Genomic DNA, 25152 nt, shown 5'->3' on the forward strand with positions numbered 1-25152 from the left:
CCTCCCACTCATGCAATAGGTAATTCAGGTGTAACTTTTGACTCCCCCAAAACTTAACTACCAGTAGCCTACTATTGACTGGAAGCCTTCTCAATGACATAAATGATTGATTGACACATGTTAATGTTATATTATATACTGTATTCTTACAACAAAGTAAGCTAGAGAAAATAAAATGTTCTTAATAAAAATCATAAGGAAGAGAAAATACATTTGCAGTACTGTACTATATCAATACCATAAGTTTTAAAAAATTCATGTGTAAATGAACCCAGGCAGTTCAAGCCCATGTTATTCAGGGTCGACTGTGCTGTATATAGGAACCAACATCTCTGTACTTCCATAGTCAGAGTGTGCAGCGTTCCCTCAGAGGACATAAGCTATGACAAGGGTCACTCAGGGATGCTCAAACCTGTGACTCCTTACTAGATTTTTAAAGTTAGTTTTCAGTTTTCCCAATTCAAATACAGCTTGGTAATCAGGGGGGGACATTTTCCCATAAGCCATGCTGCCTAGTAACACAGCTGACGTCCACCTTTATCAGGTTTCCAGGAGAACACGGAGAGAGAGTTAACCCAAGGTCAGGCTTGTTCATAGAGCAGCAGAAACGGCTTCACTGGTCCTCTCCCCACACCTGGTAACTCAGGAGTTAGTAAACTCTGCTCTATTTTGCCTTGAAGGGAGCTTTTCCTCATTAATTTCCAGCCACCTGAGTTTGTCCCAGACAGAATTCCTGGGCATATCTAAAAACCACTACGTTGCATTCTCCTCTGGTGCTTAGAAGAATGAGCTTCTAAGAGGGACAGCCTGTAGGGAAATAATACTTTTCCTACATGCTTAAAACATAGATGCTCAGGGGTTTAACATATATGTAGGACTCACTGATAGCTAGTTCTAAACCAGGCTGAGTTTCTGTTTAAGAGCAATTTCATATCCTCTCCGGTTAATTCCAAAGCATGTTGGTAATACACTGATATCCATGGAGTGTGTATGTTGCTGTCTTATCTCTTCACCAGGTGTGCATTGAGACATACACATGTAGCTGTCACCAGCGTAGTATAAACACTGCTGTGCGGGCCACTCTCAGTCAGATGCTGAGTGACTTGACTTTACAGTTACGACAAAGGCAGGAGAATACGGTGAGCCCACGTTCATCACAGCCTTGCCAGTGTCTCTGTGTGTAACCACATGTATGTGTCCCCCACCCCACACATCCCCCACCCCACACTCTGCCAGGGCTGCTCCTTACTGAAACAATGGAAGGGCTGGCTTGGTTTTGAAGAACATTTATTTATGTAAATTAAGCTCCTTAAATATATATTTGCCTGTTTCAATCCAAAGCTTTGGGAGTTTTTTTTCCTTACAGTTTCTGTCTTTTTTTTAGTCATTATTTTGAAATTCACTTTTCTTTTGTAATCTTTAATTCTCAGATTAAAAATATGTTATATAAAAATATTATAACATATTAACAAATACCAGAAGTAAATTCAAAACTAATAGCAGTTAATTCCATGCTTTGAGGCTTGTATCTGTGGGTCTCTTGCTAACTAAAGAATCGTGACTGGCGGTCTCCTTCACCTGCGGGCACTGGCAGAGTGAGGCTGGACTTGTCATCTTTCTGTCATCAAAACACCCTGGAGCTTTTTGCTCTAAACTTGAACAGATTGTCTAAAATGAGTTTCCAGGGAAAACATAAATGTAATTGGCTTCTTGCATAAATTATCTTCTGGGAACGTTAATGAGGAGATGATTCCTCTTCAAAATTGGTGTTTTGTTTTTTAAATCTGCCTCTGTGAGAACTCAGATTAAAGTTCTTTTAAAATCTGCAAAAAGTATTCTGAAGTGAACACTTTGTGTTTTAGAATGGGAAATGTCAGTGACAGCCTGAAATATCTCAGAAATTAATTTTAGAATTTGAGATTTTATGTTTGACTTCAAATATTGCTAACTTTTAACTTCAATTATTATGTAATTTTTAGAAAATCATGGACTTGAGTGGAACTTTTGAGATTATCTGGTCAAATTTTTTCATTCCTCATAAAAACAGATGAGGACATGAAGCCCAAAGAGATGAAATTGAAATCTAAAATTAACGAGCTTACCAGTGAGAGAGCCAGAACTAATCCCTGCTCTCCTGAGTCCCAGCCCAGGTGATTAATTGAGCTCTGGCAGCCAGTGTTGGGAAAAACAAACACTAATCAGATAAAAACTAATATTGATATTTTTCTTTTGTGTTTTCTATATCCAAAGTTCAAGTTTCTATTAAAAAAGTAGTCTTAATTTTAAATTTTTTAAAATATATTTTTATTGATTTCAGAGAGGAAGGGAGAGAGAGAGAGAGAGAGGGGGGGGGGGGAACACATCAATGATGAGAGAATCATTGATTGGCTGCCTCCTGCATGCCCCCTACTGGGGATTGAACCTGCAACCCGAGCATGTGCCCTTGACCGGAATCAAACCCGGGACACTTCAGTCCACAGGCTGATGCTGAGCCAAACGAGCTAGGGCAAATTTTAAGTATTTTTATTGTATTAGCTTAGTCTTTGTTAAAATTATTTCATGTATGCTAGCATTTGAATGTGGTGGTGTGACAATATTAGTTTAAAATAAGTCAAATCTATAAATAGAAAACATTAAGAGAAAAAGTATTTTTAATGGAAATAAACCCAAGATGTTGAGAATTATCATGTTCATATATGATCAATCATATTCCATCTTTCCTAATTGGCCACATGATGAAATACTGGAATAGTAATGATATCTTAATGTTTTGAGATGGAATATTTCAATACAACTTTGTAGTTTCAAAGTGATTTCAATTATATTAGTCATTTAATCTTATTTTTAAAATTTTAAGTAGGAGATTATTAGGTTTCAAATGACTCAGCCTTACAGCTCATGTTGCTCTTTTGTAAGAATGGTAACAGGTATAGTTGGTAAGAGCTGGATAAAACCCAAGGGTTATTTGCCTCTGTCCTGCGTGGCTAATCAGCCTTCTGGTCCTGCTCATCACTGACCATCTGGACTCACCCCAACCGGAGGCAAGATCCCAAACTAGGTAGAAAATTAATGTTTCCTATTACTGCCTTTCTGTTACTCATGCGGTCCCTGGAGATACTTTCATGTCCCAGAAAGACTCAGTGCTCAGTATGCTAATATTCAGAGCATCTGTGATGTCTACTAGAGAGACTAAGTCTTGCCACCTAAGAACCGTTATTTTAAAAAGCCATTAAAGGGCATGGTCCAAGGAGGCTATGCATTCTCCCTCGGGACACTGAGCATTACCTGGGGAATCTGTGTGGTGTTCAGCGTGACCCATCACTGCAAAGAAATTGCAGGCCATCTCAGAATTAGAAAGACTTAATTTCTATGGAAAGAAAATCAATCTAGAACACCAAAAGCACTAACATGAACTGTGCCTTCAACCTAATGTCTGCCTGCATCCCACCCCACCTCCCAGTACAGGTTAGCATTTCACAAAGAATGTGTGGAAGCAGCTGAGCTTGCAATTTAGGGAACAGAGAATACTAGAAATATGTTCCTATAACAAGTTTAAAGACAAACAGTACCATAGGATGATTTATATGTCTTGTAGGTGATTAAATGAAAATGCCCTCTTACTATCTTATCTCCCTGTGCTAAGTGTTGGGGAGACTGTAGAGCCTAGTTCCTATTCTCTGCTCAGTAGTCATGGAATTCTCCCTGCAATGGAAGTCCATGTAACTATTTGTAAGTACCTTTCCCTTCCTATCCTCCCTTCCTTCAAGATTCTGTCTCTACCTTGATAGTTCTGGATCTACCAAGCGATGGCCTAGACTAGTTGGTCTGGTCAGACAGTTGGAAATTAATATGCCACCCATCAAATAGGAAACTGGTACTTCTGACCAGCAGTCATCTTTGGACCTGGATTTTGAAGTCCAGAAACAGATGCTTCTACGACTAAGACTCTGTATTCCTCAGGTGCCAGAGTGTAGTCTGTGACCTTGGGAAATATCATTATCCCCGCAAAGGCAACTCAGCTGTTTAGGTGGGTATTGTTCCCAGTCATAGCTCAGCACCTAGAATGAGATAGTGTATCTTGGGGCTTAAACTCCCAGGAAGTTTATGGACTCTTGAATGAATTATTTTTGCAACTGATAAGTTCAGTTCCAGACATATGTTTTCCTAAATACCATGAATAATGAAATGCTATCAAGACCTGGAGGGTGAGCTTAGGTGAGTTAGCTGAGCCCAGAGCACTCAAAATGACATCTTGTGTCTAAGAATTTTCCATTGTTTAAGTCCGGGTTTTTTCTTGCCTGAATCTACTAATTGTCCTGTGTGTGTGTCTCCCTTACTAGATAATTGAAAACCCGGATGTCCCACAGGAATTCGGGAATCAAGGTATTGATTTTGATTTTCGCTAGTTCTCAGTTTAAAAAGTGAGTATTAGAATGCCTCATCTCACAAGGAATCTTGCAGAAGGATAGGAATCAAGGTAAGGAACTCTCATTCTGACCCCACAGAAAAAAGAAAAAACAGAGGTCTACATGTAATTGATAAGCAGTTTGATTTTTTTTTTAATGTTTGGTAGTATTGTTTTCGGAAAGAGATATGGAAAATTCAAATCATCTTATCGTAAAAAAAATGGAAATGTACGTTTTATATCAGATTTTATTCAGTGATTTAAAAATATTGGAAAAATTTCCCTTTTTGATATTTTTGACAGTTAACAGGGAGAAGGGGTGGAGTAGAGAGATGATGAGAATGAAAGGGAGAGAGAGCTATACACAGCCACAATGAGGAGAAAAAGTAAATAAAAGAAACGAGAGAAGAGTATCTGAAGTCATTTTCTAAATCACTGCTGGAGTGGTTGTTTTAGCCACATCTCGCTATGTTCTCGGGCTGTGGACTAGAAGTGCTACAGATTCTCTTCACCTTTTAATGCTCCCAGTGATAGGCTCCAACATTTTCTACCCCTCTTTCCTTCCCCTTTGGCAATTGCAGTTCCCATAACATCTTCACTTTATTGTAGAATGACTTTATATACCGGAAAGCAGTTCAAAGTCCTCTTGGTCAAAGATACATCTTTAAAAATATATATTAGTATAAAATTGATGGACTCATTTGAAATTTTATCTAAAATTGAGTTTAAAAACTACTTATGGGTTTTATTTTTTTAATGTTTTTATTGATTTTCAGAGAGCAGAAGGGAGAGGGAGAGATAGAAACATCAATGATGAGAGAGAATCATTGATCAGCTGCCTCTTGCATGCCCCCTACTGGGGATGGAGCCCGAAACCTGGGCATGTGCCCTGATTGGGAATCGAACCATGACCTCCTGGTTCATAGGTCAATGCTCAACTACTGAGCCACACCAGCTGGGCAGTTTTATTTATTTTAACATGTTTTATCATTTTACCTTCCCCTCCCTCTCTCTCTCTCTCTCTCTCTCTCTCTCTCTCTCTCTCTCTCTCTCTCTCCCCCCCCCCCCCCCCGTTTCTTTCCTCCCTGAATTTAAGATAACAAATTCTAAGGATCAGCATTTCTCTTTCCCCTTCCCTCTTCCAACTTTACTTTTATTTCTCTCTTTACACTCTGGCCATTTTTTCCTCCATCTTCCTTGACTTCATGGTCACTCATTTATACATTCATCAAATACTTAGCCACATTTGTATAGATCTTTACAGGTTTTTATTTTAAAACACACACAAATGCTCCCACTTGTTACTTTCCTTGGCCCAATTATTTGGTGTAATGGGTATTATCTCATCTTACCACAAGAAAAACTGACACTTACCCAAGCTTATGCAGTCAGCAAGTTGTGGGCCAGTATTTAAGTGGATTCCAAATGTCAGCCTTTTCCCAGTGCACTCCAGTGCTTCTGTGAGAGTTTTATTGCTGGTTTCAGGATTTGAACATGTCTTTTATTATTTTTTCTGACATTTGCTGTTGCTCCATTAAGACCAGAGCTCTGAGGATGTTGGACAAATAAAGTGGGTGAAGATGATGACCAAATTGTTTGCCCTCTTTCTCTAGCTTCCTAGTTTGAAAAGCCCACCTTTCTTAAATGCTGCCATATTTTATCACGTTGGGATACAATTCTGCTCCACAAAACCCAGAAAAACAAGAGGTCAGAATAAGGGACACATATATAGTCTACTGGCCTAAACATTGAGAAAATCATTGTCAGTTGTGGTGATTCTTACCTAAATGTCTTTTCATTAAGTGTGAATGAATTTCATAAGAAACAACCTATTTTCTTTTTAGACTATCTTTTGAGTGTTTTACTTTAGAAAGGAGTTATTATATTAAAATGTGTTACACCTCCTTGGTGGCCTAAAGAAGTCAGCATCTAAAAATCATCTTTTTAGTCCTGAAAACATAAAAAGGAGGATGGGAAGGACCGTTGAGGGACCTTCGAGTGCGCCTGCTGATGTCTAATAACCTCCTGTTTGCAGGGTCAACCGTAGAGGCCCTTTGTGATGACCTCGTCTCTGTGCTCACTGTTCTGTGTGAGAAGCTACAAGCCTCCATCAAGTAAGTGCCTTCAGAATCGGTGCTCTTATTCACTACCAGTCTATTACCAAAGTGACTGTTGTCTTTAACAATATGCAAAATATAGGCAGAGTGTAGGACGATGGCTCCTCCCATTGGTATTAATTTCTGAGAATTGGTTTCAGTGACCTTGAGCAAGCCTGCATTACCCAATACTATTACTGATGGATATAACTTTCTGATGAGAAAATGCAAAGAGAGTCAGTCCCTCAAGCATGGATCTGAATGGAAAGAATGTTGGCTGAGAGCTAGTAGCTGTGAAGGCTAGTCCTCACCGGGACATATCCCAGCTGTGACCCTGAGTCTCATCACACTGTTGCACCTTTCTCCTCTGTTACAGGCAGAGTTGGACTGTGTGGTCTTTTTCTGTCTCATTGAACATTTCCTGAGCCTCTGAGCTCACATGCACATCTTTAAAAAGAACATGTTACTCTGACTTTTATATACTTTTCACTTTTATGCAGTTTAATTTAATCAGCTGTCAAGGATGCTTTTTCTGTACCCTCTACCCCCGTCTTATCATTATTAGGGAATAAAACAAAGACCACTAAAACTTTGAAAAGTACAAAGGCTATGTTCACTACTTTGCAAGCAAGGGAAAACCAATAAGCTAAACTTTGTTTCTTCTAAGTAGTTTACTAAGGGAAAACTCTAAAGGTTTTTAAGTGCTAGAAAAGTTGGAGAACTCATGGTAATTTGCCATTAATAACCCAAAACTAGCCATCAGGATAAGTCAGAATGAGTCTGTGTGTCTATAATGATAAATTAAAGCGTGTCTTCGTTGATTGGTCAGGCAAGAGTCCTCACCTAGGTCCAGGAAGGGCTTTATGGTTCTTTAAAACATGGGTGTCTCTAACATCAGCTACAGGGACTCCCCATGTGTAGAGTGACCACATGACCTAGTTTACCTGGGACCATCCAGGTTCATGCCTGTTGCAATTATTATAAACATTCAGTGCTGATATCTTATAAGAAGTTCTGGTGTAAGTGGGATTTTTCAGCTGCACAGGGCCTAGCATGCAGTAACGACTGGCAAATATTAGCTCCAAATGGTCTTTTTCCTTTCAGCATTGCCAGTGCTAATTCTAGCTTATGATGCATTTGGAACATTGAGCTTCTTATATCAGAAATTTGACTGTAGAGTATTAGGAAAACATATGGCACAAACATTCATTGCAAATGCATACAGATTAGAAACTAAAAGTCATAGATTTCTGTCAGTTCCTAAAAAAAAAATGTTTTTGAACCATATGACGAGGGAGCTACAAGCAGCCATCAAGTAAGTGCCTTTAAATGGGGAAAGTAACTCCTGTGACATGTATATGTTTTTCTAGGGTTTCTGATTGGACATTGGATCAAAGATACTTTAGGCATATTGTGATATTCAGCTTAATAGTTTCCTTGCTTGGTTTTTCAATGCACTTCTGCCTCTGATACTGTTTACCTTGTTTGAATCTGGTCTTTCCCATCATGATTCTATTACCCTAAGATGGGGGTTCTATTGCTGAAGAATCTGGGGGTGCAGCATACTTAGTACAGCTTCAGTGGAAGACCTTTAAGTCTACCCGGTCAGGTACTATCATGCGCTTGGCTACTGTCACTCTGGCAGTTGTGTTAATTCTCCTTGTTAACTTTTCACACCTCTTACCATTTCTTCTGATTTTATTTTCGTAACTCCGTGTGTTTCTGTTAGCTAAACTTGACACCTCTCTTACCTTCTAAATATCTTCTTTCTCTGAAATCACGCTATGGTCAGGACGTCCCTTCAACAACCATCTCCAGAATACCTCCTAGGACTTTAGCTCTGTAGAGATATGTATCCATGACATGTTCAATCTCTCAGGAAGATCCAGAGAATGCATTCAGGTACTCAGAATAACTCGAATGCCTTGGAGATATGGTATTAATAGAATTCTATATTAGGCGAGTTACATGATGTTTATATCCAAGAACTTTTGGAAGGATAATTGGGCTTAGGTATATATTTATTCCTTCTCTCCCTGTTCATCTCCCACCACCCTCTCCTCCCCACACAGAATGTCAGGGAAGAATCTGCACCAAAGCAGTCTTGGAATCCATGAACACTGTTCTGTGTTCATCTTGTGTGTTCTAATTCCATTCCACTGCTCACACAGTGGCTTAAGTCCCTCTCTCCCTTTTCTAACGGAATCTGAAGTGTTTTAGGGGAAGCACAGTCAGAATGGTTCAAGAGAAAACTCTGGAGGTTCAGAACGTGCCGCCCGGACGGGCAGCTGCTTAGCCCCCACAGGCTCCTGGTCCACTCAGGAGACTTGCTCTCCATGGGTCCTGCACCTGCAAGAAATTCAGAGATGAGCAGAAAATGAGGCCAGCAGACACTCAGCCTGCCAGCCATGAAATGCTCAAACAAAAGACCAGGCAAAATGACTCATACCCTCCTGCGCAGGCGGATTTTTCTCTAGTGTGTTTTAAAAGAGTTGGTTGGTTTCTAGGCTCCTTTCTGCCTTGTGCATCCTACACATTTTTCTGTCTGGAGTCAGACAAATATGACACACACACACACACACACACACACACACACACACACACACACACAGTGCACGTGCCTGTGTGTGTAGTGAGGGGCCTGCATGGACAGTGCTTACATTTCAGACAGCCCCTCTAATGACATGATTCGTGTAAGGTCATTAGCACCTGTTTTTCCAGGTGCTGCAGCCCACAGAAAAGCTGCCACATCTGATCTCCAACGAGACTCCCAGGCCAGTTACCTTGGCAATGCATTCCCCCTGTCACCCAGCCTGATGCCTGGGGGCTGCCACAGCCACTTCACAGATACTCATAGCAACCTGGGCTGCTCAGGGAAGCCTGTGGTGTAAGTGTACAGACACAGGAATTCCACCCCTGGCCCAAGAGTGGCTAATCATGCCTTGTCTTTCTGCCTCTTCCCTAGCCACCTCTCTCTTCTTGGCAAAGAATAATTTTTGAGGAGACTCAGCCTTGACCCCTATCTCCATCCACCCTCTGAGGGTTTTGTAGAGTACATCCAAACCGGAGTGGAATTCCCTTCTCAGAATCATCGCATTATCTTTGTCATTGTACAGTTCTCTTTTGACAAGGGCGATCTCTGAGTCAGCAAATGTTTTCTGTAAAGGGCCACATGCTATCTCTGTGTCCTGTTCATTTTTGGTTTGGTTTTATTTTACAACCCTTCAAAAATGTAAAAATCTTTTAGTGTTAATAGGCCATGGCAGGATTTCTCCCTCAGGCTGTAGCTTTCCAACTGGTTTTAAAGCATAATGTCAGTTTTACGGAGCTGTGTCACCAAGGTCCTTAACACAGCACTGAAGTGAGGGTCCCCAGCCCCTTCTTCCGATCCTTTGTCTGACAGCTGTGTGGCCATTGTGTGGATGTGACCTGGGCTTTCCTTCTGTCCCCTTCTTCTGGATGTTATTTGAACTGTTAAGGGCATTAAGCTTCCTTTGGGCATATTTTCACTTTAAATCAGAAGAAAAGAGAGACAACCAAAATTATTTTTTAAAACAAGTTTCTCCTTTTCCTGAACATTTTTATTCTACTCAGGATTTCTGAATGAATTGTCTTAAAAATGTGTCCTTGAGCATTAAATTCTTCCTTACCTAATTCTGGTGGGTTAGGCAGCAGGCATAATCTGGGTATGAGACTGTGCATCCCAGCCCTGGCCGTGGGGCTCCACTGGTTGGAGCATCGTCACAGAGTTGGTTCCTTCTCAGGGCAGAGGGATCCATGCCAACGCTCTCCTCTTGGCTTATAGAGGCCGCCTTCTTCCCACGTCTCTTCACATTGTCCTGCCTCTGTGTATCCCTGTCTCCAAATTTCTTCTTTTTATAAGGACACCCGTCCTATTGGGTTTGGACCCAGTCTAATGACCCCACTTTAACCTGCTTGCCTTTATAAAGAACCTATCTCCTGAAAGGTCCCATTCTGAGGTATTGGGGGTTAGGACTTCAACATATGAATTGAGAGGAGGACACATTCAACCCATAACACTAACCCCTTCCCCCAACTAACATTTCTGTAATGCCTACCATTTTCCCAAGTGTTTCCCACACATCACCTCTAACCTTGCCTTGGTTTTGTTCGGCAGCGACAGTCAGCAGCTGCAGCTGCTGTACCTAGAGTGCATCCTGTCCGTGCTCAGCAGCTGCTCCTCCTCCATGCACCTGCACAGGGGCTTCACAGACCTGACCTGGTGAGCGCCCCCCGCCCCCACGCCAGCCCAAGGGTTTGCTCTTTCCCACTGTGCCCATGGGTCCCTTCCCACAGCCCCCATGACCCACCAGGCCTTTCGTCTGTGTAAGTGTTCTCGCAGGGAAAGTAGGGAAGCTGCTCTGCTGACATGCACCGGAGCGAAACTGATGATTACTGCGGCAGAATAGGCCTCCAAGGCCCTGTTACAGATTGTTTACATCATTGGATCGTGAGACTCAGAAACGAGGAAATTATTTTCTAGGTTATTCATTTGTTCTAAAAGCATATAAAGGCTCCGGAAATTTATGCAGGGTGGCGGGGGAGGAGCAAGAAATACTGAACATTATTCTTAGCCCTACCCTGGTACATTTTCCATCTCAACCCGAATACTAGTCACTTAGTCATAGTCAGAGATTCACGCAAGAGATGGGGCCTGCAGGCAGCCAGCTAATTGCTCTGGGTTCCTGGGCTTATCCACAGGGAGAAATATGAATGATATGTGTCAGAATTTTAAATAAACTTCTCAAAATAATTTTGTTACTTATAGGAAAAGGAAGCTTTATAACTGAGCTATTTCACATTTTTAGTCTATTTCTCTATGTAAGATGGTTTCTTGGTGCTTCTCTTAATATTTTATTTAGTTAACCGTAGCTTGACTTATGAGAAAAAGCATTTTATTCTTATACTCACAAATGATGGAGGGACATGGAAAACTGAGGCAGGACGTAGGCAAAAAAAAGGAACAATAAAGAACCCAACTCTATAGTCATTTGTGTGGCATCTGTGTTTGCACTCAGGATAGTATTCACATTTGATCCTTTGGCTTGTAGTGAAACTCATTTTTTCTCCCCACCTCTTCCCAGGAAAAACCTTTGCCCTGCTCTGATCGTGATCCTGGGGAATCCAATTCATGACAAAACCATCACCTCTGCTCACAGCAGCAGCACGAGTGCCAGCATGGAGGCGGACTCAGCGTCTCCAGGCATTTCCGACCATGGCCGGGGCTCGGGCTGTTCCTCCACCGCACCTGCCCTGAGCGGGCCTGTGGCTCGGACCATCTATTACATTGCAGCCGAGCTGGTCCGGCTGGTGGGGTCGGTGGACTCCATGAAGCCCGTGCTCCAGTCCCTCTATCACCGCATGCTGCTCTACCCCCCACCCCAGCACCGGGTGGAAGCCATCAAAGTAATGAAAGAGGTAGGGATGCACCAAAGAACACCACTGCGCATGCCAGGGACTGAGCGCAGTATATTTAAGCAAGAAGCACTTGGAAAATGTGTACCAATTACCTGCTCGGACTTCATTGCTACCACGCTCTATCCAGTAACAGATAGCCTCTTTAGGGTTGAGGGGTGTGTGTGTGTTATGTGTATACACGTGTGCACGTACATGTGGAGCAGGGGTCAGGAGGGGTGTAAGTGCTCACTGATACAAAGCCATTTGATAATCTGAGCTGTATGCATCTGATTGGGCCCTGGGCTGAGATTCTATTCTGCTCCCTTAGGCACTGTTTGTGCAGATGTGTTTATCTGCTCATCTTTGCCAAAATTGGATTTCAAAATTTTATACTCAGGTTTTACATTATCCAGAAAAGAGTATTACTAATGGGACCCTTCGCCCCATCCCTTCTTAGGCCTTGTATCTCCCAAACATCATGATCCTGGTGAGAATATAAGGTTGTCCATACCAGCGTGCTTCTTCATGGTTTTGAGGAGGAATTTGGGTTATTTTAAAGGTACTTTAAACAAGAATTCCTCTGCTTTCTCTCAACTAACAAAAAAGAAAAGCAATTAACATTTTTGTATTTGCAAACTTGGTTGTGAGAGTCAAAGTGCACTTCCTTTTGGTGCCTAACACCAAAACAACAGAGTAGCAAAATTCCCTTGTTGATGACTCATTTATTCTAAGCAATATTTGTTACTCACCATTTCTAAAAAGCTTAATTTTAAATGCTTTTTGGTGTTGTTTTCATGAGAGTTGACTGTAATGAATGATGGCAAGTTCTGATCCTGTGTTTCTAGAAATGAAAAAGCGAGCCAGATTGAATTGCTGGTTAAGAAAATCGATGAGCACACAATGATAACCACATCTTTTTATTACCTACTATGTGTCAGGCACTTCACATCATTAGCTTTTAATATTCATGATGACTTTTCAGTGTTGAAGATCATTGTTTCAGGCAATGGAGATCAAAGGGTCAGCTTTAATAACCAACCAATACTAGGTTGGTGAATACGACATAGTTTGGGAGGCTAGACTCCGTTGTTACCACCCAAACAGCAAACCTCACCTGCAGACCCAGCCCTGCCCCTTAAGCTGGTAATGTGGGCAGTAGAAGTGGACATTTTCTGAAGAGGCAGGTCTTTAAGAAAAGCCACGCATGCTCACCTCCTCCTGAATTCACCACCAGGAAGAAGTGAGAGAAAGAGAGAAGAGAGGCCCAGAGTTTTATTCCACTGGATGTTCCTCCCATAGAAACGTGATGTCAAGAAAAAGGATTTTCTCTCCTACAAAGAAACTAAGTCTTCAAATGGTCAAATGATTTGCCCAAGGTCACCAAGAGAGAGAAATGGTGCAAACGCTGGTCTAGCTGAGCCTAAACCTATGGTCATTTCCTATACCACACTTACTACTGTACTTAACTTTGATATTGCAATGCAAATTACTCTAGGAGCTCCTTTGCTGGAGCTGGCTCAGTGACCCTCTCGTAATCCTACGTTTAAAAATCAGAGTGCAAATCCACCAGCCACATTAGAGTAGCTAAATCATTTAACTCTGAACTTACAATTTTTCATCTGAACATAGTAGTGATATTCCAAAGGGTGGGAGCTCAAAATGTGATCAAGTTTGTATAAGTACATTGTAAGCATAAAATGCTAAACAAATATTTGGTGCAATTACTGCTAATCTAAGGAAGAGAAAAGCAAAGCATGAAGAATGGAAATACTGGCTGGTCCTCATTCCTTCCTGCCCAGAGTAGTGTACCTGCTGGTCTCTTTGTCTCCTGCTTGTCTTCATTTTGTCTTTCTGAACTTAGGTTCATAAATCACCACTGTTGACAGCTTTCCCACTCTCAAATTACTCCTTATCATCCCTCAAGTCTGAATTCCTTGCCAAGTTTCTAGACTGTTCGGTTTTCATTCTCTTTTCCCAGGATCACTCTTATTCCATCCGACCGACCCCGTTCTGTTCAATTCCTACCTTCCTGCCTCTATTCAGACTCCCCCGGTCCTATTGGCCACTTCCACGTAATTGGTTGATTACAATAGGCTAGACACTACTGGCACCTCACATTGGCTTATTTACAGTCTCCCTTAGGAAGATGATATGCCCAGTTTCCAGATGGAGAACTGAGGCTCCATAAGAAGTTGCTATTTGCCCCAAGTCCTTGTGTGTTGTAGAGTTAAAACATGAACCCAGGTGTTCTAATACAGCTGCCTCTTTGCTGTCAAAATCCTCCTCCTTTATGGCTTTGCTTCCTCAAACCACTGATTTGGCTCCGCTTAAAATCCCATCCCATCACTTACAATTGATTATATGTGGCAAAACACTGATTGTTTCACAGTTCAGTGTGGAACAAACTTCTTGTCTCCTAAATATATTTTTGTATGTGTTGCTTTTGTATGTTTCCCCAAGTACCTGACACTGCAGAGATTGAATCAGAATAAGCGTTTAATATATTTTGACTATGACAGATGGGCCTGAAAACAGACCATTTGCAAAGAGGGTATTTTGTGAGCAGCAGCAACCTCCGAGTTGACAGGCCCTGGAGTTGTTACTACCCATGGTAGAGCCACTTGATACCTGAATGCTAAAAATACTTTGCCTACAGGGTATGGAGGTGTCTAAATGCATTTAAAGTAATGTCTTGACTACTGTAAAGGAAATTAGTTATGTTTCCCCCTTTTTCATAGATGTTCTAGCTTCCCAAGGTTATTTTGCAGGGCAAGCACGGAATTAGAGCCCAGCATCTGGTAGCATAGCGTGTCCAGGCAGTGCTGCCCCATGGACACAGCAGGTTGACGTGGGCCAGGTTGCTCTGTAAAGCAGTACCCCCACTTTCTATGACAGCGCCAACAATTTGGGAAGGCTGGTAACCTAGAAACCGAAATGTGCTGGGTTTATGCACACAAAACCACTGGGCACCCAGGATGTTTGCTTAGCCTTTTGGAGTTTGAACCCTGGTGTATTATTTCCTGTTTCCTTTGTAATTTTTCGCTCTGCCATATGCCCCCTGTACATATTCATCAAAGACATGCAGGACAGTTTGTTTTTCAAAGTATATTTTCTTTTCTGTTTCACTTTCCCCCAAAAAATACACCTTGCTTCCTTCTCTCTCTCTCCCATGGTTCAGCTTTAGGAGTTTCCTAATCTTTATCAGAGCTGTGACACCCAACCACTGACTTCATATCCCTCATTCCCACCTGAAGAAGCTGACATTAAACATACTGAGGGTTCTTCAGAGGCCTAATTATTCAGTCCCCTTTCCCTCCAGATTTGGAAAGAACTGAGTAATAAATATAAGATTAATGTGGGAATTCATATATGTAATCTAATTTATTACTGATAAATCTAGATTAGAGAATGTAATGGATCCCAAGAGAAAGGAATATTTCCCACTCCATTCCTCCTAAAATGACTTACTTTTCTAGCAAGAAATTGGGCAGCTAGAGGCCATATGCCTAATCACTTCACTTGAGTGCAGGCCTAGGGGTGTGTGTGTGTGTGTGTGTGTGTGTGTGTGTGTGTGTGTGTGTTGGGGGAAATTTCAATGTCAAAGAAATAGAATGTGGAGCAAAACATGGAAGCTTTATTTCTCTGCCTCCAAGAGAGCAGAAGCTCCCAATTTCTGCCATAAAAAATAGGGAGACAGGGGAAGAAGAGTGCCCCTTAGAATATAACTTTTTCTACTTAATATATCAGGAATCCAAATATAATTCACTTTGAAAATAATAGACATGGGATAAGATGTCTGTTCCAATACACTTAATTAACCAGCCTTTTCTTGAATTAAGTTAGCCTCAAATTGCAATATTCCATAGACTTCTACTGTATGGAAATAAAGTGAATATTGAACAATTATGAAAATTCTATACACGAAAACTTGTAGGATGCAGCCAAAGCAGTGCACAGAAGGATATTGATAGCTTCAATTGCTTATATTAAAAAACAGCCTAAACTTAGTGTTCTAATTTTCCAGCTTAGGTAGTTAGGAGAGAAGCAGATTGAATTAAAAGCAAGCAGAAAGGAGGGAAAATTAGGATAAAAGCAGAAAGTAATGTGGCAAATAGGAAACATAACATAGTAGATCCATAGAGTGAAAAGTCCCAGGACTCTGAAAAGACTAAGAAAATGTAAACACTCCTGGAAAAAGCAGTAAAAAATATTGCAGAATCATTAAAAACAAACAAAAATAAGAATGAAAAAAATGCTCATAACTATAGAAGGCACCCTAGGCCACTATATTTGATAACTTAGATAAAATGGATAAATTTCTAAGAAACAACTCAATCTTTAAAAAGTTGGCTCATGCCCTAGCTGGTTTGGCTCAGTGTATAGAGTGTCCACCTGCGGTCTGAAGGGTCCTGGGTTCAATTCCAGTCAAAGGCACATGCCTGGGTTGTGGCCCAATCCCTAGTAGGGGGTGCACAGGAGGCAGCCAACCAATGATTCTCTCTCATCATTGATGTGTCTATTTCTCTCCCTCTCTGAAATCAATAATATATATATATATATATATATATATATATATATATATATATATATATATATATATATATATATTTTAATGTTGGCTCATGAAGAAATTGAGGACCTAAATAGTCCCATTATCTTTAAAGTAGTTGAATCAGTAGGTAAAATTCTATTTAGAAAAAAATTACTGGCTGCACATAACTTTAGAAATATTCAAGGAACAGGTAATTCTAATACATGGACTTTTCCGGAGAGTAGGGAGATGGAGTACTTCTTAACCCAGTGTTTAAAGCTCGCCAACATGATAGCAAAATAAGACCAAGAGAGAGTAGGACAGTTAAATTACAGGCCAATCTCTCTAAAGAACATTGATGCAAGTGCTTTCTAGTTCTGTGCTATAAAAACTTGAAACAATCCTTAAGCACTTTCTTGGCCAAAGCCAGTCCTAAACTGGGGAGTTGGGAATCCATGAGCACTCCACGGAACACTCAAGTCAGATTTGAAATACAAAGAAGCAAAAAAAACACCCAACCGGAAAAACAAAAAGAAAAAAGAATCCAAAAATATGAAAATAGTGTAAGGAGCCTCTGGGACAACTTCAAGCGTACCAACATCTGAATTATGGGGGTGCCAGAAGAAGAGAGAGAGAGAGAGAGAGCAAGATATTGAAAACTTATTTGAAGAAATAATGACAGAAAACTTCCCCTACCTGGTGAAAAAAATAGACTTACACGTCTAGGAAGCGCAGAGAACCCCAAACAAAAGGAATCCAAAGAGGACCACACCAAGACACATCATAATTAAAATGCCAAGAGCAAAAGACAAAGAGAGAATCCTAAAAGCAGCAAGAGAAAAACAGTTAGTTACCTACAAGGGAGTACCCATACGATTGTCAGCTGATTTTTCAACAGAAACTATGCAGGCCAGAAGGGAGTGGCAAGAAATATTCAAAGTGATGAATAGCAAGAACCTACAACCAAGATTACTTTATCCAGCAAAGCTGTCATTCAGAATTGAAGGTCAGATAAAGAGCTTCACACATAAGAAAAAGCTAAAGGAGTTCATTACTACCAAACCATCATTATATGAAATGCTGAAAGGTATCCTTTAAGAAGAGGAAGAAGAAGAAAAAGGTAAAGATAAAAATTATGAACAACAAATACATATCTATCAACAAGTGAATCTAAAAATCAAGTGAATAAAAAATCTGATGAACAGAATAAACTGATGAATATAATAGAATCAGGAGCATAGAAAGGGAGTGGACTGATAATTCTTAGGAGGAAAGGGGTGTGGGGGATGCAGGAAGAGACTGGACAAAAATCGTACACTTATGGATGAGGACAGTGGGGGGGACAGTAAGGGCAGAGGGTAGGGTGGCAACTGGGTGGAGGGGAGCTATGGGGGGGAAAAAAGAGGAACAACTGTAATAATCTGAACAATAAAGATTTCTTTTAAAAAGAAAAAAATTATAATACATAAAAAAAAAAAAGAACACCCAGATCACTTCTTCTAAGATTTGACTTCCAAATAGTGGTGCTTCTCCTTAGGCTGTATCAGTTAGTGAGGAAAGTATATGTTCATTTGATCTCACAGTTTTAAAAACGTTTTTTATGTGATTCACTTTTTCGTTATTTCCCCACCCCCCTTTTTTTAATTCTAGCTACTTGGGAGCCCACAGCGTCTCTGTGATTTGGCGGGACCCAGCTCCACTGAACCCGAATCCAGAAAAAGATCAATTTCAAAAAGAAAGTCTCATCTGGATCTTCTCAAACTGTATGATACGTTCTCCTTTTTAGGTCTCTATGGTTTGGCAAAGACTGCTTCTCTGAATACTCTTGACCTTATTTTGAATCCCTGAAATTTTGTGATTCTATACTATATGAGGTGTGACTATTTAATAACATACCCACAGACCATATGAGAACGCTTATCCCAATTTATTATAACTGTATAACTTTCCATAATTTTATATTTACTTAAAAAACCCAATGTACAAAATGAAATGTACAAACATTATTTATTGGGGTTATTTTAGAGAAAACCTTTTCCAATTAATTACAGTAACTATAGAGTTTCTCCTTGAAGATTCCTTTGAGCTAGAGATGATTTCCTTTTCCCCCTACAAAATGAAAAAGTATCTGATTTGTAATAGCTATATTCACATGTATCTATTCAGGAATATGTTTACTGTATAGAAGATGTGCACACTATCATAATCATAGCCATTATAACCATTTTCTGATTGAAAACTGAACCTAATACAATGGTGAGATTATTCATTGTCTGTCACTGTGAAGATGACAAATTCCCATCCGGAATTTTGCTTGTACCCAAGTAAACCAGCCGCCCTGAGCGCGGGATTCAGGGTGGGCTGCCTTACCTGGAGGTTTTCCTCTGCCATCTTGAGCGTGTTTGTGTCCGTTACTTTTTGCTCAGACCATTTAGTTTTAGGTAAATCAGAGCACATGTTTTGAATACTATACTGTCCGCAGGTCGAACAATACTTGTTTATTTTGGAGCATTTTCCCATGCTTCGTGTATTGATCCCGCTTTCTCCTTTGAACGCTTTTAGCATCATGGATGGCATGACCGAAGCGTGCATCAAGGGTGGCATCGAAGCTTGCTATGCCGCCGTGTCCTGCGCCTGCACCTTACTCGGGGCCCTAGACGAGCTCAGCCAGGGCAAGGGCTTGAGTGAAGGTCAGGTGCAGCTGCTGCTGCAGCGCCTGGAGGAGCTGAAGGACGGGCCTGAGTCAAGCAGGGACTCCATGGAGATCAACGAGGCCGACTTCCGCTGGCAGCGGCGCGTCCTGTCCTCGGAACATACGCCGTGGGAGCCGGGGAATGAGAGGAGCCCCGACATCAGCATCAGTGTGACCACGGACACGGGCCAGACCACTTTGGAAGGAGAGTTGGGTCAGACCACCCCTGAGGACCACTCCGGAAACCACAAGAATGGCCTCAAGTCCCCAGCCATCCAGGAGAGCAAGGAGATGCTGAGCAAAGTGTCAGAGCCAGAAGCAGTAGACCAACCAGATGTTGTTCAGAGAAGCCACATGGTCGCCTACCCTGACATCACGAACTTCCTGTCAGTGGACTGCAGGATGAGGTCCTACGGATCTAGATACAGTGAGAGCAACTTCAGCGTGGATGACCAGGATCTCTCTAGGACGGAATTTGATTCCTGCGACCAGTACTCGATGGCAGCGGAAAAGGACTCAGGGAGGTCTGACGTGTCGGACATTGGGTCGGACAACTGCTCACTGGCCGATGAGGAGCAGACCCCGCGGGACTGCCTGGGCCACAGGTCCCTGCGGACTGCTGCTCTGTCTCTCAAACTGTTGAAGAACCAGGAGGCCGACCAGCACAGCGCGAGGCTGTTTGTGCAGTCTCTTGAGGGGCTCCTTCCTCGCCTCCTGGCCCTGCCCAGCGTGGAGGAGGTGGACTCAGCCCTCCAGAACTTTGCCTCTACCTTCTGCTCAGGTTGGTAAGCAATGTTCGCTATATAGTCACCAAGAACATTCAGAGCATACTAGCCCTTGTCCCCTTTCTGGAGTATGGGGGAGTGGGGGGAACTGAAAATTCCAAGCTTTTAATCATGCTTTGGTCTTTATGGTGGCCAGCCCCCATCCAGGAACCCACCCAGAGTCACCTCTTTAAACAAAAGATGCTCTTGGTTCTCTTATCACTTAGAAATTTACAAGTTTTAGGAGCCCTGTGGCAAGGAGGGGATCAACGACAAGTATTAGAATAAGGGATGCTCCTGGTATTCTTCTCGCTTAGGAAATACAAGGGTTTTAGGAGCTCTGTGCCAGGAAGTGCGGGCAAAGACCAATGTATATGTTTTCTATTATCTCAGGGTAGTATAGAAAGAAAGCAATTAATGGGTGCAAAATTTTATGGGAGAAATAAATGATTGTCCAACCCCAGGGTGGTCAGCTCTACCTCCCCCTGAAATTCAAGGGTCCCTTGACCATAGAATACTGAGGTGAAGCTAGAGCAAATCTTTACATTTGTGTTTCTGTGCCTTTCCAATCATCCAGAGATTATCTCTGAAATATATTGGTGTCCTTTCTTGGAGTCATTTTCCAGTATTTATATGTATTTGCAATAATAATAATAGCTCCCACTAACATAGCACTTCCTGAATGCACCACGTTAAGAGTTTTACATGTATTAATTAATTTAATGCTTATAATAGCCCCAGAGGGTGGGTAGTATTATCCTCATTTTACAGAAGAGAAAACTGAGGCATGGGGAGGTTAAGTGGTACGTTACCCAAGGTGCATGACTGCGAAGTGGGGATGCCAGGATATAAACAGTCTGATTCCAGAGACTGTGCTCTTACTCATCGCATGTATCACACCAGGGAGCGTGGGTGGATGGGGGGGGGGGGGGCGGTGAATGGCTGGGTACATCAGAGATGCTGTTTAAGATCACAAAAACCTCTGCAGTTGATTTGTCCTGGTGAAAAATCAATCACAGGCTGAAAAACTGTAGCTCAGCCAATGTGAGATGGTTTTCCAAGTCCTGACAGATGGGTATGCATGGGAAGCCAGCATGTCATTGACCCCTGGAAATCTACACGAAGGAAACACACTCCAATAGAGATTGGCATACCAAAATGTATGTGATAGTATCGCTTCACAGCAAAAATGTTAGGATTAATCTGAATGTCCCCAAATAAGGGAAAAACTAAATGAGTACATCCATTTATATTATGTAGCCATTAAAATTATGTTTTCAAATAATATTTAATGATATGGATAATGCTCATAATATAATTTTTAAAAGGATTCAAAGTTAATATCAGAACGTTAATTCTTATATCAGAATGGTATGATTACAGATGATTTTCATTTTCTTCTTTGTACCTTTTTCCAAAGAACTAAAAAAAAAAATTTCTTATTACTTTTATCATCAGAAAATTAGAAACATAGACTTAACAAATTTGTTCTCAAGAAAATCATATAATGTGATTACAAAGGTTTAAAAAATTGATGGTTCCCAGTATGTTGAGTGGGTAGAAGAATATTCTTATGCATAGTGGGTAAGAGAAAAGATTGGTATAAAACTATTTGGAAGGTATTTTGGCCATATCTATCTATATATGTCTTTATTCTGTTCTTAGGAATTTATCCCACAGATACCCTTGCAGAAGTATTAAAAGTTATGTCATCCTTTCAGCCCTTTCCGTAAAGAACATCTTAATGACAGAGTGAGAGAATGAACTTTATAAACACTGGAAAAAGCAATAGCCAGAATAAGCTGAAGGTTGTAGTTCCTATAGTTTATCACCCAAATTTGAGGACTACTATTACTTCTAGAAAAGTATATAATTATGAGTTGCTGCACTAAGCGTCCTCCATGCATTATTGCATCTAGATCTCATAGCAAACTTGTTCATTCATTTGTATTCATTCATTCAGGGGATATTTTTGAGGCTCTACTGTATGCCAGGCACTGTTCTAGGCTCTGGAGATTCATTCTCTAGTGAAAAAAAAACGAAGTCCCACCCTCTCATAGATCTTACATAATAGTAGATAACAGTAGTGGTGGCAGACAATAAACATGTTATCCTATATAATAAAGAGCTAATATGCTAATTAGACCAAATAGAATGACTGTCCGAACCACCTTCCGGACGAAGCCAGGGCTGCAAGGGCCGAGCCCTTTGCACAAATTTTGTGCATTGGGCCTCTAGTATATTAATATAATGCTGGGTAGAATAAATGCCATTGAGGCATTCGAGTTGAAAGGGAAGGTCTCTGGCCGAAACCGGTTTGGCTCAGTGGATAGAGCGTCGGCCTGCGGACTGAAGGGTTCCAGGTTCGATTCCGGTCGAGGGCATGTCCCTGGCTTGCGGGCACATCCCCAGTGGGGGGTGTGCAGGAGGCGGCTGATCGATGTTTCAAACTCTCTCTCCCTTCCTCTCTATAAAAAATCAATAAAATATATTTTAAAAAAAGAAAGAAAGAAAGGGAAGGTCTCTGAAACCTGAAAAAATGGAGTAAGCAAGTCTAGAGCTCTGGGGCGACCATTCTGGGAGGTGGGGAAACAAATGCAAAGGCCCCGAGGCAGGCCCAGGCTGGTGAGGTCAGGGAACACAGGTCAGCGTGGCTGTAGTGAGTAGAAGGAGAGAGGAGAAGGAAGTTGGGTTTTATTTTATTGTGATGGGAAGCCGTTGAAGACTTGGAGCAGGAGCTACACGAAGTCAAATACTCTGCCCATTTCTGGGTAAAAAGCTGAGATTTAGAGGGTCTTAGTGGTTTTACCAAAGTAGCGGGTGAGTAGCACATAAAGATTTGCCCAGGTAGATTGACTCCAGGCTGTATGCTCTGCGCCACCAGGCTGGGGCGTGTAGCTGTCCCTAGAAATATGCCTTCCAGGCTGTCACTGCTTTACAGATATGCCCTACGTGATACATGTGCCTGTCACTAGGATTGCTTCCTGGCTGGCTGTAGGCCAGGCTGGCAAGTGCACTGCTTGCAGCCCCTAAGGCAGCGGTTCTGAACCTGTGGGCCGCGACCCCTTTGGCGGTCCAACGACCCTTTCACAGGGGTCACCTAAGACCATCCTGCATATCGGATATTTACATTACGATTCATAACAGTAGCAACATTACAGTTATGAAGTAGCAACGAAAATAATTTTATGGTTGGGTCACAACATGAGGAGCTGTATTTAAAAGGGCCAGAAGCTTGAGAACCACTGCCCTAAGGTCTCTTGGTCCTCTCCCGTAGGCATGATGCACTCCCCTGGGTTTGACGGGAACAGCAGCCTCAGCCTGCAGATGCTGATGAACGCAGACAGCCTGTACACGGCAGCGCACTGCGCTCTGCTCCTCAACCTGAAGCTCTCCCATGGCGACTACTACCGGAAGCGGCCAGCCCTGGCGCCTGGCATGATGGTGAGTGTGCGCTGTCCACCCTGACCCTGCGAGGACAAGCGGTGACCTCTGGGCTGGGATGCTGAGCGTCAGTGCCCTGTGAGGGGTGGCGCCGTGGAGGGCAGAAAAAGATGTGAAGGTTGGTACCGCGCAGTGAGCGCAGACTCACCCCCTGCTCCGGAGAGTGCAGGACCCCAAGTGCCGGGACATGGCTGCCTGCCCATGGCCCAGTCATTTCATCGGGTGGCATTATTCAACACACACACGAGACATGTTCCAAAACTCATGATCAGCAGGTTAAGTAGCAGCAGAAGATGTGCAGGGAATGGTCCCCTTTGCTGAAAATGAAGGTGTCTTTTACAAAAACTTTCCATTGTCTTCCAAGATGTGCCCAGACGTCCACGGGTGACCCGGAGCTAAGCTGACTCATTGTCAACAAAGCCCCTCCTGTAAGGTCTGGGGGAGAAGGATGGTGCTTATCCTGTGGTCGGATCTCCTGCCCCAGCCAGCCACTCTGTGGTGTCCCCTAATGTCCGTTCCTACCCTAATCCATGGAGCTGCGTGAACGGTATCAGTGATCGTTTGCTCGATAAAGTGTAGGTTCCCCAGGATCAGTGGTGGCTTCATGCGTGTAAGTTTCTCTTGAAGCACCCATGAATTTTCAGGGGGCTCATTCCACTCAGCTGTTAGGCAGCAAGAAGAAGCCCTGTTCTGTTAAGTTTCTAATCCTCCCACACATCAGAGAGTAAAAAATATCAAATGCGGTGTTCTAATCCTTCAGCAGGTTTCTTAAAAAGGTATAAATGAAAGGAACTTCATGAAGTTTGGGGCTTCTCCATCTCCCACCCGCAATCAACAGGTTTTGTTTTTCCTACAAGCAGTGGTTCAGGGGACGCGGGGAGTGAAGAGGCAGCGGAGGAGCCTGTTTGCTGGCAGGGGGTCTGATTTGGTCATTTCCTCCTGTGATCTTCCCTGTAGAAAGAGTTCATGAAGCAGGTCCAGACCAGCGGAGTGCTGATGATCTTCTCCCAGGCATGGATCGAGGAACTCTACCATCAGGTGCTCGACAGAAACATGCTGGGAGAGGCTGGCTACTGGGGCAGCCCCGAGGACAACAGCCTTCCGCTCATCACCATGCTGACCGGTCAGTGGCCCCTCACACAGGTCCATGCCACTCGGGTGGGAGGGTTCCCTCTTCAAATCCCCTTTCAGAGCAGTAATGGTGTTTGATTCAAGCAGACCTTAAAATGGCACCCACAAGACTGCCCTGGCAGGTGGTGACAATTGGAGAGAAGTGTCATGAATGCACCTCACAAGAGTGTCCTGTCCTTTTTCCCTGGGGGCCTCTGCGCAGCTCACTGTGCCACACTAGACAAGGACTTACTTAGCACCTGTGCCTGTTGGTGGAAAACTATAGGGCTCTTCTGGGATATGAAGTACTTTCTGGGCACGAAGCCCAGAATTATTCCTGGAAATTCTCATGTACTAGTAGATACTATTATCTGTATTGTGCTATAGCCTTCAGTGCCAGTAACGTAGGATGATTTATTTTAAACTTGGCTTCTTTCCCATTTCTTGTCCATAGCAGAGGTCCTCCCCTCTTTTCCCAGTGGCACCAGAATAAAAAATAATGTCAAGTAGCCTGGCCAGAGTGGCTCAGTTGGTTGGAGCATTGTCCGGTGCACCGTAAGCTTGTGGGTTTGATTCCCAATTGGGGCGGGGCACATATAGGAGGCAACTGATTGATGTTTCTCTCACATAGATGTTTCTCTCTCTCTCTCTCTCTCTCGCTCTCTCTCTCTTCCTCTCTCTCTAAAGTCAAT

The 25152-nt window shown here is 42.4% G+C and overlaps 1 protein-coding gene across 4 annotated transcripts in view; it reads left to right on the forward strand.

Annotated features, from left to right (window-relative positions):
* ARFGEF3 (ARFGEF family member 3) overlaps positions 1 to 25152 on the forward strand; it is a 126060-nt gene that overhangs the window by 61224 nt on the left and 39684 nt on the right. For 2 of the 4 annotated variants that reach the window (XM_059700454.1, XM_059700456.1), the window contains 9 exons: positions 1017 to 1139; positions 4341 to 4383; positions 6441 to 6519; positions 10640 to 10744; positions 11607 to 11940; positions 18101 to 18213; positions 19013 to 19923; positions 23184 to 23350; positions 24308 to 24473. In XM_059700454.1, the coding sequence (XP_059556437.1) occupies positions 1017 to 1139; positions 4341 to 4383; positions 6441 to 6519; positions 10640 to 10744; positions 11607 to 11940; positions 18101 to 18213; positions 19013 to 19923; positions 23184 to 23350; positions 24308 to 24473 (2041 nt within the window). The remainder of the gene's footprint in view (positions 1 to 1016; positions 1140 to 4340; positions 4384 to 6440; positions 6520 to 10639; positions 10745 to 11606; positions 11941 to 18100; positions 18214 to 19012; positions 19924 to 23183; positions 23351 to 24307; positions 24474 to 25152) is intronic. The other 2 variants (XM_059700455.1, XM_059700457.1) reach the window with 1 other exon arrangement.

This window comes from Myotis daubentonii, chromosome 6, assembly GCF_963259705.1.
Source record: "Myotis daubentonii chromosome 6, mMyoDau2.1, whole genome shotgun sequence".
NCBI lineage: Eukaryota > Metazoa > Chordata > Mammalia > Chiroptera > Vespertilionidae > Myotis > Myotis daubentonii.